The sequence below is a fragment of the Dermacentor albipictus genome, chromosome 1 (genome assembly GCF_038994185.2).
Source record: "Dermacentor albipictus isolate Rhodes 1998 colony chromosome 1, USDA_Dalb.pri_finalv2, whole genome shotgun sequence".
Lineage (NCBI taxonomy): Eukaryota > Metazoa > Arthropoda > Arachnida > Ixodida > Ixodidae > Dermacentor > Dermacentor albipictus.
This window is the reverse complement of record NC_091821.1, coordinates 92,784,268-92,796,552: the sequence shown is the minus strand read 5'-3', so window position 1 is coordinate 92,796,552 and position 12,285 is coordinate 92,784,268. Positions and strand designations below refer to the sequence as shown.

Here is a 12,285-nt window from a genome sequence, read left to right as displayed (position 1 = left end):
GCATTACGATGGGGCGGAATGCAAAAACTCCCGTATGCTTTGATTTAGGTGCCCGTTGAAGAGGCACAGGCCGTCACAATTATCTCGGAGTTCCGCACTAATGTGTACCTTTAATGAGATCATGAGTTTGTCATGGAAAGCCCCAGAATGTAATTTTATTTTTTATAGCATTTATTATTATGGCATGCTTTCTTTGGCAAAAAGGGGCTCCTGCCTTCTTACCCTTGATTACGAATCAGGTCTTCAAGAAATTAGACAGGGGCCGATATAACGTGACAATTCCTATTGTTAGATTAGCTAATTACAGTGTTATAATTCAATATCCTCTAGCGTCGGATCCTGATGACAACTTTCGTAGAGCGCCGCTCGGCGCGGCAAAAGTATACGAAACGAGATATAATTGAAGTATAATCATTGCGTTATCTCTGCCAGTTCGGCGACTCAATTATTTCTCTAAATTTTTTTGTGGGGAGAACATGCACACGTAACACAGTTGCAGGTTAAAGCCAAGTTCAGCAAGGCTCGCTTTTTAGTGGTAAATTTACTTGGCAGAATACGTGAAGTACTCAGGAAAAAAAGACGTTAAATTTTTGAAAAAAAAAACGCTTTATGACAATAAACACACCGCACGCAAGAAACGTAGCAGAAGAATACGCGTTACTGCTTACAATAATTGTGCAAAGGGCATTAAACTATTATCTCACACTTAGAACAACGAAGAACACAAAAGTAAAGTATGGCGCATTTTGGGACCGACAATAGGATACGTTGCTAGCTCCAGGAGATAGCATGCTCAACTCTTGCAGAAGTGTCGTATTTGCCTAGCGCATGGTCATTGTGACAGGTCTTTCCGTGAACGGTCGTGGGCATGGAAGTAGTTAGTACTTCAGAGCTTAGCTAACGGGCATTTGGCTACGCAGCGCAGTGGCGTAGCTCATTACTAGGGATGCCGTAGAAAGTTCAGGTTGCATTTTTTTCTCAGCGCAAATTGTTCTTTCTTTGAAAATGAGCCGCCGGTTTGAGATGAAGCGGAAAGTTTAATTTGTGAGAAATTTTTTTCGCAGTTCCTCGCGGAAGATAGCATAGGTAATTGAATTCTGGGGTTTTGCGTGTCAGAACAACTACTTGATTGTGAGGCACGCCGTAGTGGGGGACTCCGGATTATTTTTGACCACTAGGGGATCTTCAACGTGCGCACAATGCACGGGACTCGGGCTTTCTTTTTTGCATTTCACCCCCATCGAAATGCGATCGTCGCGGCGGAGATTTAATCCCGCGACCCCGTGTTTAGCAGCGCAACACCATAGCTGCTAATCCCGCGCGGTGGGTAAGCATAGGTAATCTCTGCAAGAGCGTTTATGCTGAATTCATTTCAGTCGGCACGCCTAGTTGTCCACACGATTAGGTGACTGCCGAACTAGTTGGCGCGCATTTAAAGCGCCTTGCAGATCATCATAGGCTCGGCTGAAAGTGGTTTGAGAGGGTGCGAGAGTTTAGGGAAAGGGGAAAGGCGAGGATGTTAGCGGTTTAAAATTTTGGCATCAGCTGGCTGAAGAATTCCTCTTGGACACCTCTCGTGAATAGACGGAGCTTCTCGTTCTACGACATGAACGAAAAGCGCTTCACCACCACCTTAAACGAAAAAAAGAAAAACGATTTAGTTTGGGGTACTGAGTTGGGTGTAGAATGACCTTAGCTCGCACAAGAAGGTGGGAGGTGTTTGGTGTCGAAGGGCTTCAAGGTCATCAGCAATGATTTCTAGTTGGCAAGCGATTTCCTCTTCGAGTTGTCTTGGGAGAACACATTTCACAGCTTCTCTTGATCGAATGAGCGGGTGTAGGTAGTGATGTGTTCAAGTTTCTCTGGCCATTCATGAGACTCCTTACTTGTGGACCGTCATTGCTTCTAGAGAGCGCTTCTTCCACGCCTCTCCATCGTAACGGTCAATGTTCGCACCGCTGATTTCTTTGGCTTCTCGATGTACCTCGCATAGTCGTCGGACGTCACGTGTTGGTGACGTTAGGCTGGTACGTGGGGTGACGAAGCACAGTTGACAAAATCGCTTCCCAAAATTTGGTACATCAATCACCGGGTGCCATTGTCGGCGGCGGATGCTAAGCAGCCGCGTCAATAGGTGGCGGACGCATCGTAAGAGTTGACTGCAGAGCAACGCACCTTAAGCACTCAAGTCATTGCACTTAAATGACTCATAGGACATTGCCTCACCGTATTCCAAGTCAGGGCTTATTCCGGAAACCCCTCTAGTTTCTGCGGCCCTATTTATGTACCCACTGGAATTTCTTAAGCGGTGTGTTTAGAAAGTTGATATCAGGGAAATGCACTTCCATCCGCTTAAATCATTTTACTGAGGTAAACACTACAACTCACCCTCGGGGAAATTTCGTTCTAGTGCACAAAGTCGCTTAGATTAGGAGGGCATTTTTGTAGAGGAACTCCAATGTGAAGCAGAATTAGGGGGAATATGCGCTTTATGGGATCATCGTTCGCCCGAGAGCTCTTACGAAAGCTAACCTGTCTGAAAGGCGGAAAACACCAGGCAACCGAATCTCCAAGACAACAAAGCGTGATTTTTTTTTACGAAACGTCGCACTCAGTGCGAGATTAAACATGAATAAGCGGGTTTAGAAAAGCCGAAGCAGCCATCGTCTAAAAATAACCGTAAATTTGACGCTGAAATGTCTTTTCTTTGGGCAAAAAAAAAAAAAAGAAGGTCCCCATAGCTGACTGCGAAAGAATGCAACGACATTTAGCCATCATCGCAGAAATCAAGAAATACAACGAACAGGATCGTTAGCTTATTCATTAAAAATCGACAATGCCCCGGCGAGTGGCATTTATCGTATTTTACAATATATATATATATATATATATATATATATATATATATATATATATATATATATATATATATATATATTGTAAAATACGAAAAATTACCAGAGACGGTGTCTTTTCTTATGTATAATGCTGCTCGCCGTTAGGATCATCAGGAGACAAATAAGAGAAGCTGCCTGCAGTAAAACTACGAGTACTTTACAGTCAGAATGGTATTCTTCATTCTCTCCGGTGAATTTTGAAGCTATTAACGAAACCTCACTTAGATCTGTCACACCAAAGTCCAGTGTCGCTTCTCCAGTGTAGTCTTTGTCTTGTCTTTGTGTCCGAGCGTCTTACTTCACAGTAGCGAGCTGAAATTATTCAATAAAGTGCAAGTTTTCCATCGAAGCGCAAAGACTTGCCGTGAAAGCAACACATAGAGGCTACAAGCGAACTATCCAGGTGAAATGAGGTTCTAGCCAAATAACGAAATGATGGAATTAGGGTCAGGATAATGTAAAAGATTCTATTCCAATTCTTTTTGTTTTCGCGCTTCGTCAGGGGTTCGAACGACACTCCGCCTACGTTATCACCAGAACCGGCCGCTCCTGAGCGGTGGATGATAAAAATAGAAATAGAACCGAGTAAAACGAATCGCTGCATTATGCTGGTCTAGGCTGGTATAATCATTATTCAGGAGCCTTAGCGAGTTGCACGGGCAGGAGTCGGAGTGAGTCCCAGTGAACTGGAGCTAGCGTGAGCGCGAGTTTAAGTATGTCTGAATCACATGCGATTCCGTAAGCATTTGAGTCCATGAAACTATACGCTAGGATGAATCAGCATCATCTCGGTAAATTTGACTTTGTATTCAGGAGCGGCGTCCGTTAGAAACAGTGATCCTGACTGAGGAAATGCGAACAGTGGGCTCACATATGTCTCATAAATCAAACTGTTGAAGTGTAAGGTGCCAAGAAAGTGCGCAAGCCTATACGTTTCTGAAATACGAGCGTTTTGATCACGCTGCTCAGCTGGCATGGACAAGTTCAGAACTTCAAGTATTTATGCAGGGGATCGCCGTAGTTAGCGGCATATACCTAGCGTCTGTAACCCTTCCGCATAACACTGAAAGAATAAAGTTATTTCGTGACATGGTGAACCTCCTGACTGCCCGTGTCGCCCTATATGATTTATTTTTTTCTTTCAGAACCGGTAACCATATTTTTTTGATGGTGCAGTTTTGTTTCTGATTCAGAGACATTCCAAAAGCGCTGGCTCTGTTTCGGGTTCAGTACCAGCGGGAATCCCGGTTGCGCTACGGTTTTTGTTAAGAGTTCGGTACTACAGCGTGGTTGAAATTCTGCGCTACGCGTGCAGTTGTTTCTCCCTCTGTCCTGGTTTATTGAGTGCTAACTTCACCGATCGATGACTGCTTTATGTTTACAAGGCTCATGGAAAACAACTTCCTGACTGTGTGTTTGTTGAACACAACTTATTTTTCGAGCATGCGTGTGAGTTGAATAAGCAAAGACGTTACTGGAGTTCGCTGCACCGAGCAAGTCACTTTGGCGTGGAAAATGACCGCTGACTACATCAACTAAGAAACATTATCGGAACAGCATATGACTGTTAAGGTACTGAGCAGAATGCGCCATCTCCATCCTCTCTCCACCCGACAACTTGCCCACACACGCTTGTTGCACCTGCAGTGAACATTAGTCTCCGAGAGCGCGCACAATGACTCTCCTTCTTCTCTCCTTCTTATCTTTATTTTCCCTATACCCACGCATAGGGAAGCCAACCAGGCGAGACTTATTGTTACCCTCCTTGCCTTGCCTTCTTCTCTCTCTCTCTCTCTCTCTGCAGTACGCCCATGTAACCCACCGATTATGAAGCCAGTAATCTCACTCTTCATCGAGCTCCGATTCGACTCTTACTATTGTTTCAGTGAGCAGCATATGCGTAGTACGGGTGAGTTACGAAACTGAGAACCTGAGCGCTCGATCCACTGAATTTGGATTAGTCTGCGAACATGATTCCGTGAAACTATGTGAATTTTTCGGCAACCATTTATTTTGCGCTTTTGGCAAGCTAGTCTTACAGCAGCCATTCATTCTTGGAAAGTTTGTTTAAAACCAGGTTCTAAATGTGTTGAACTGCTATTTGGGAAGTACATTTAATGACAATTAGAGATCTTGTTTTTAAATCTGATCCTTCGTGCTTGATAGCTGTCTTTCTTGCACTCGTCAGCAGAGGCATGGTACCTAATTTTACAGAAATAAATATTCTTACTGTAAGTATATGCGTCTCCGTTTGGCTATTCGATATTCGATGCTTACTGTTCGTAATCAATTCGTATTCGAAAAAGTTGGTATTCGCCCACTCGTGCAAAATATGTATTTTTGAAGGAGCGTGATTTGAGTTTCGTTTATTTTCCTGAGTTATGGCGTACAACAGGGCGGCAGAAGAAAAGCTGATCTCGTTTAAAATTCTGAGCAGTTTTCGATTTAATTAACTATGACTTCGAACCACTTGAGCTCATGCTTGCTCGAGCGATGGTGTGCAGCGACGGCTACACATGTAGTGCTACTCTTTCAGCGGAAGAGAATGAAGGTACCACTCTGCTTGTCTTGTCTGATCTTCATAACTGAACCATGAACTCGAACGAGATAACTGTATGAAGAACACGCTTTCTATCACGCAATGCAGAAGTAAACTTTGACTGCCGGTAAGCTACGACGTAAAAGCGAAAGTTGACGCTGTCGCTCCTCCATCTCACGCCAAATATAGATCCACAGTTTTTGCTCTGCGAGATATAGCGTATGCCATACTCGAGCGGTTAGCGTAGGCCCCGCGGCTCAAGACTGCAGCGTAATCACGTTTTGTAGTAATGCTGTGGCTCGTTTGGATGGCACTGGTGAGCCATAACCAAGGCTTCGCTGCCCGCACATAACCTATCGCCTAGGGCACGCGCTTGCCAACTCGTCGTTATAGGAACAGTACGCGCGCACCTGTTGACAAACACAAGCAACAAAAGGTACGCCTACGGAAGAAGACCCGCGGCAACTTCTTCATTGCCGAAGTATGGTCCAGTGCGATTTGCGCGCCTTGAGTTATTTAGTTTGCTTTCTTTCTGTGTAGGGTTGATGATCTCTCTATGTAATGTGAAAGTCAGTAACCCCGTCTCCCAAACACCTATTTTTCTTTTATAGATAAAGAATACAGATCACAGTTTAAGGGCCTTTTTTTAGGCACTACCAAAGCGCTATAAAACGACCAGAATAATGTGCCAGCAGTTACAACCGCGCGTGCAGGCCACCTGGTGGACACACTGATAAATCGGAGCGCCGCGCCAGCAATTGCTGGTTTTATTGGTCGCAGGTGGCAGGGCGCAGTGTGCACCGCAGCATTAGTGGCAATATGACCCAATTACCGCCAAGGGAGCGACCCCTGTGATCGCATCGCTTATCGTTACGTCGCGACGCTAAGCCTGTGTACTTGAGCAGGCACCGCCAAAGTAATGCCAGAGAGAGAGAGAGAGAGAGAGAGACGTACAGGGGAAATGAAGGAGGTTAATTAAGGACGTGCCCCGTTGGCTACACTACAGTTGGGGAGGGGAAAGAGGAAGAATAGATAAGAAGGACAGAGATGAAAAATAATAAATAGTCAGTCATTGTGAACACATTGTTGAGAGGAGTGTCCGCTCTCATAAGCGTTCGTACAGTGAGCCTAGAGCAGCAAGCGTCAGCAGCACGTACAGCTGGTGGCTCTTTACCTGATCCAGCTGTTCCTGTTCGCCTGGCCTATTTTGCTGGTGTTTGATCCAGTGAGCTAGTGTTAAAAACATTCTGCCAGGACGATCCGGCGTTGCGCTAATTCACAGGAAAAATTACAGCGTGTCTATAGACGAAGACTGGAGCCCGTTGAGTTCGGGTATCTCCTATAGAGCATGTGCAGCTGCCTGGACCAATGTGGGAGAAGGTCACGCTTCCAGGTCCTTTGCCTGAGAAAAAGGCGAACCGTCCAATTGGCTGGACACGGACCTGAGAGACTGAAAGCGGGGTCATGACGTAGCCGAGAAGGTGCTCGGCTGTAGCTTGACATCTTCAATGTAAGACCAGAGGGCAGTCGACCATTTTAATTGTGTGTTTCCCATGAACCTTCAAGTGTGCGTGCAACTAGTGCTCTCTCTCTATTCCCTTGTTTGCCTCCCTTTGCATCCTTCTAGCCTTTTACCACAGGGTAGCAAACCAGACATGCGCCTGGTTAAACCCCCTACTCTTTCTAGCTTCTTTCTCCTTCTTTTCTCGCGAAAACGGTGATTTAAATGGTTTCCAATCCATAAAAGAAGACCAAGATCTCGTCTGAGGAGTGGAAGTGTCACATGCGTATGGTAAAAGAATGAGAATATATTGCAGCTGAAGTTACGATTTTCCAGCTGTCTTAAAGTGACTGCAGTTGGCAACGCGTACATCACTTAACCTTGCCGCTGACGTCTTTAGCCGATTAATCACTTGCATCATGTTATTGCTCTCGCCGAAGATGCACTTTCTGTGCGCAAAACATCGCGAAAGTAATTGCCACTCCGACAGTGATGCATGCGGTCCTTTATAATCAGAATGCATGCGCGCTGCCAGTTCTGTGTAGTGCATTATCGAACATAAGGGCACCACCGCCGATGGAATGCACGATGCTGCGTATATATTATAGGCGTCCAATTGCGCCTTCCGACTTGATGACCACTAATCGTGCTGTCAGCATCACCGCTGTTGCTGTCCAGTTGAAGTTTCCTCTGCGGGCACAAGTTCGGCTCAGAAAGGTTTCCGTACATTCATCCGCGCCTGCCTTCACTGCCTGCGCCCGTCACATCCTCATAAGAACAGAGGAGCATCATATTGTACGGTCTCCGCTGGTAAATGAGAGAGTTAAGTCGACGACTAGTACGAGAGAAGCATAGAGCGCAATCTGTTTAATAAACTATAGAGCAAATAACAGCAAAATTAGCCAGATGTATTTGTGTGCACTTTCTTCCTAAAGCTAATCTTGGCATTAAGGTATAGCGGTAATTTATACTATACATTTATTGGAACGTAGCACGAACTTTCCTTAACTTTGTAGACAGGTAGTGCTTAATAGTGCTAATTCCTTGCTTTTACTGTTCCTCTTCGACATGTTTGTGCTGAATGAATTGGGGAAGTGATTATAATTACAACTTCGGCGACCAGTGGACTAGTGAAGGAAATGCACATACCAGCAGCTAGCGATTAAAATCATGTACGGATGTGCTTTCTAGAAAGCCCGGTTACTACCAGCAGTTCGCCGCAACAACTTCACATCAAGGAGGAGGGGCATTCGTTCTCACGCATTCGAAAACTGGCAGGACGTTATCTTCCAGTGATAGCCAGTCATTGCGAAATTTCTTGCAATTACCTCTTTTCAAAGAAGTTTCGCCTATTTGCACAAAACACCACGTTAGATTTTTGGAACAGTATGCAAACCACATATTCTCTTATTCATCTATCTGGTATATGCAGTTTATACTGAAGTAATTGAAGGAACGACGAGCTAAGAAAAGTCGTCCCAAACGCTAGTTGTCCGAAACTCTATATACTGCTCTATGCTGTAATTGTTGTTGTTGCCTCAAAACATGAACGTACCGGGCTCGCGTGCGCGCCACGGAACACCATCTTCGTTTTCGTCACCTTACAGTCCGGTGGATCTGTGCGCCCTGCTTTACTTTCCGGAGGGGTGCCTCACAGGATGCCCTGGGCGTTGGGTATGCTAGTATTCTATACCTCAAGGCATCAAGGCTGCCAGTGTCGAGGCACTCACTATGCATTCAGGGACATGAATCGCCGCTGCATACCACTAACTGCATTACTTGTGAGCGTTAGCCCCACTACTTGCGAGCACGGCCAAGACTTGCTGTGTAAATTTTATGCGTCGTGATGCACACTGTGCCTGTATAAACTTTGTGCCGTATGTGTAAGCGTTTTCCAATGTTATCGTATTTGATTGTATTATTATTTCTCTTTAGAGCCGGTGTATGGTGTGGGGCTTCGGGCTAACATGCCCGGACCCGGCTAGCTAAGGTCTAAGGAGACACGTAGCTCGTCCCCACTACGCAGCGCACGCAAAGGGACGCCGCGGCGGGTTCGCTGACTCACCGGCAAGGCGTAGAGACGACTCCAGCCGTGGCACCAACGAATGGGGGTTTATTCCCTGCTACGTACAAAATGCGAGTACAGTACGGGAATACGGCACTGGGGTGGCAGTCGCAGACTACGGGTGAAAGCTCCCGGGAAGTCTGCTCCGCCACGCTGGCTCTTCCGAGCAGGTTCGCCACACAAAAGGGGGCCGCCTTGCTCAGAGGGGCGCGGGACCAAGAGGGTCCGCACGTCCGACAGCCAAGAGCACCGAAAGTCAATCTGTCCGGGCGAAAGCGCCCGCGCACCTCCGATGCTGAAGGAGAGAGAAACCGAAGAGAGGGCGAGAGGGGCCCGCTCCTCAGGCACTGTTCTTACGCGCGGCGCACGGCGTAACGTGAGCCGCGCGCGCAAGCAGCAGGCTCCGCGTCGCGCCGGCGCCCGCGGCCGCGGGGAATGAACGCTATCCAAAATAAGGCTTGGAACTGCGTGTCCCCAGCGATCGCGCGGCCGAATGGCCTAAGTCGCGCGTGAACAGGAGACAGGGGTCTCAAAAGGGGTCCCCACAATGGTTGTCATGTATCATTTGGCTCAATGAAAATTAGTAGTCGGGGTCAAATAATCATGCGAACTTTCCTTACGCGAACATTTAGTGTAGTAACAGTGATGTGAACCAACACAAAAAGACGCCAATGAGGGCAAGCAGGAATGCACTGCGTTGAGTACACATTTAGTGTATGAAAGCTTCAAGGGTGATACAAAAGCTAGCATAAGATGAAGTTACACACTTTCACTGGACACCAGAACGGCTGCAATATTCCTGCAAACGCTTTACCCGATGTAGCTAGAAGACAAGCGCACGCAAACGATGAAGCTTTACATCTCCTTTTCTCACATAGCGATGTCCGCCCGATGCTGAGACAGATATCCCGTCGAGTTAGCAGGAACACATGGTTTGATAAACAGTCGATGTGTTCAGAGTTATTCTTCATTTTTCTTTGTATTAAAATGCCCATTACATCAAATCTGAGCGAGAACATAAATTTTGTAACTTTATTGCACATGGCCTGCGGCTCCATGCAGCATATACACGGTGCTTCCTGAACAGGATACAATGCGTCGCCATAGTCCACAGTGCTATTGTGGCCACGCTGTTGAAAATGTGAACCACTTTTTATCGAATGCCCACAACAAGATATACTGCGAGGCGAACACTGTAGGCTGATTTGACGTTGCCAGGTCGTCGAGCATTCATCCTGAAAAAAAAAATGGCCAGGCTTAGTTTGGTTAAGCCAAGAATGCGTTGCATATTGCGTGAGTTGGGGCCCAGCTTTTCCTCCGGCTGTCGTGACGTCACGTCACGTGGTTGCGCTGAAGGTCAATGGTGGCTGCCCGGCCGCGCCCAAGGGCTGAACTGAGTGATTGCAATATGCAACGCATAAAAATAGAAGCAACTAAATAACAAACATAGCAAACTTAAAAGAGAATAGACCCACATATGAGACGCGCAGCAATGAACAATGGCTCATACCCTCAATGGTGGTTGCCCGGCCGCGCCCAAGGGCTGAACTGAGTGATTGCAATATGCAACGCATAAAAAATGACTTGGCCCATGACCAACAGTGGAATTAGGAGAGCGCTAGTTGCTGTCAATGTCTCGGGGAAACACTAAGATCTTAGTGCTTTACAGCGCAGCTCTTAGGGGTCCGTTCCTGGAGCGAGCGCTGGCGTTGTCCCTCGTAACCGAATGAACGAGCGTAGCGAAAGATGAAAGTGAACGGGGAACGCAGTGAGGGATGCAAGACTCGAGGAGGAAAGCGGAGAGGAAGGTGCAGGAGAACCATGAGGTGGGAAGCGGAGGTGGTCGTGGCGAAAGCGTGAGAAGAAAAGCTAAGTGCGGCGACGATGGCTACGAGATGGTGCCACAGTAGCGCGCGTCATCTGGGGGGGTCTGTCTGCGGCGGCTGCTGTGAATCGCGCTCCCACGTCACCCATGTGCTGGCTCTCGCGATCTCCAGATTAGCGAGGCAGTCGCGCCACACTTCGCTCCGTTTGTAACGTGCCGCACGAGACAGATTGTCCGTGCCAGCCAATATATCGCGGAATGAAAACGGCTATAGTGCTGCGCTCAAATTTTTCATTAGGGAGTATCGTAACCGTCGGTGATTTTTTAATGATATCCATATCTGAGGCAATTGTTGCAAATGCCTAAATAAATCATATCTATGCATACGCTACACGTCTAAGTTATTTATTTATTTATGTACAGTATCTCATGTATGTGTTTTACACCAGCGTAGGCGAGTGCACAAACTAGCAGAAACGCACAAAATAAACGAATGTAGCAAGTAATGTACAAAACGGCAAGGTCATAAATAACGTATAATCGTATAACGCATGAGATCGTATGAATAACGTATAAATAACAGATCGATCGAATAACGTATGAATAACGTATAAATAACACAACTTTACTATTCACATATTTTTCTTGTGCTTGCTTTACTTTGTTTTTATTCGTTTGCTTTATCTTTTTTTCGTCAATTCCAATATATACCATGTTCACCCTGAAATAATGCCTTGTTGGTACTGCAGGAAATGGTGAATAAATAAAATAAAGAAAAAGCGTACAAAAACGAACATGGAATAATAAGCGAATATAGAAATATACAAATGCGAAAGTAAGAGAATTGGTAAGTAAAAAGACATCAAACACGATGAACACAGTGAGACAGCTATAGAAATACGGTAAAAAAGTTCATCGACGATTCCAATACTCTCTAATGCGAAATTCGAGCGCAGCTCTATACGAGTTTTGATCTCGCGATATATTCAGGGAAAAAATTTCATCGAGACATGTAGCAGAATCGGCAATCATCAAAAATCTTATCTGCGAGTCAAGCGCACCGGTGCTTCAGCCGCCGACATATACATGACTCATCGAAGGTTCCAGCGTAATCGCTGGCGCCAAGTGGCTTCCAGAAAGTACTACACAATTCTCGTCACGCACACAATCAGATTACAAAACAATCGCAAATCATGACACGCCATACAAATGCGAACGAGACCAACCCAAGCAAACCAAACAAGCGCGAGCGAAGGCTGACGCGAGCAGACGATAAAACGAAACGAGCAGTCCGGTTGGGATCAGATATAAGTACGCGTCGAGCGGTCGGGCGGGTCCGCTTGGCATCAGTTTCTCAAGCGCTCGTCACTGAAGGGACTGCTCTTATTGGTCTGCATAGTTTGCGGCCCGCGTCTTTCATTTTTCGCTGTGCTCGTTCGCTCGGTTACGCCGCCGCTC

At 46.3% G+C, this 12,285-nt stretch overlaps 1 protein-coding gene across 3 annotated transcripts in view; it reads right to left on the bottom strand.

Moving 5' to 3' along the window:
* LOC135902653 (RYamide receptor-like) overlaps nucleotides 1–8,688 on the bottom strand; it is a 126,037-nt gene extending 117,349 nt beyond the window's left edge. For all 3 annotated transcript variants that reach the window (XR_011507954.1, XR_011507955.1, XM_070523493.1), the window contains exon 1: nucleotides 8,493–8,688. Coding sequence is in view for 1 of the 3 variants with exons in the window: in XM_070523493.1 (XP_070379594.1) it covers nucleotides 8,493–8,522 (30 nt within the window). In the remaining 2 variants the exon portion in view is untranslated. The remainder of the gene's footprint in view (nucleotides 1–8,492) is intronic.
* Nucleotides 8,689–12,285: the final 3,597 nt, after the last annotated feature.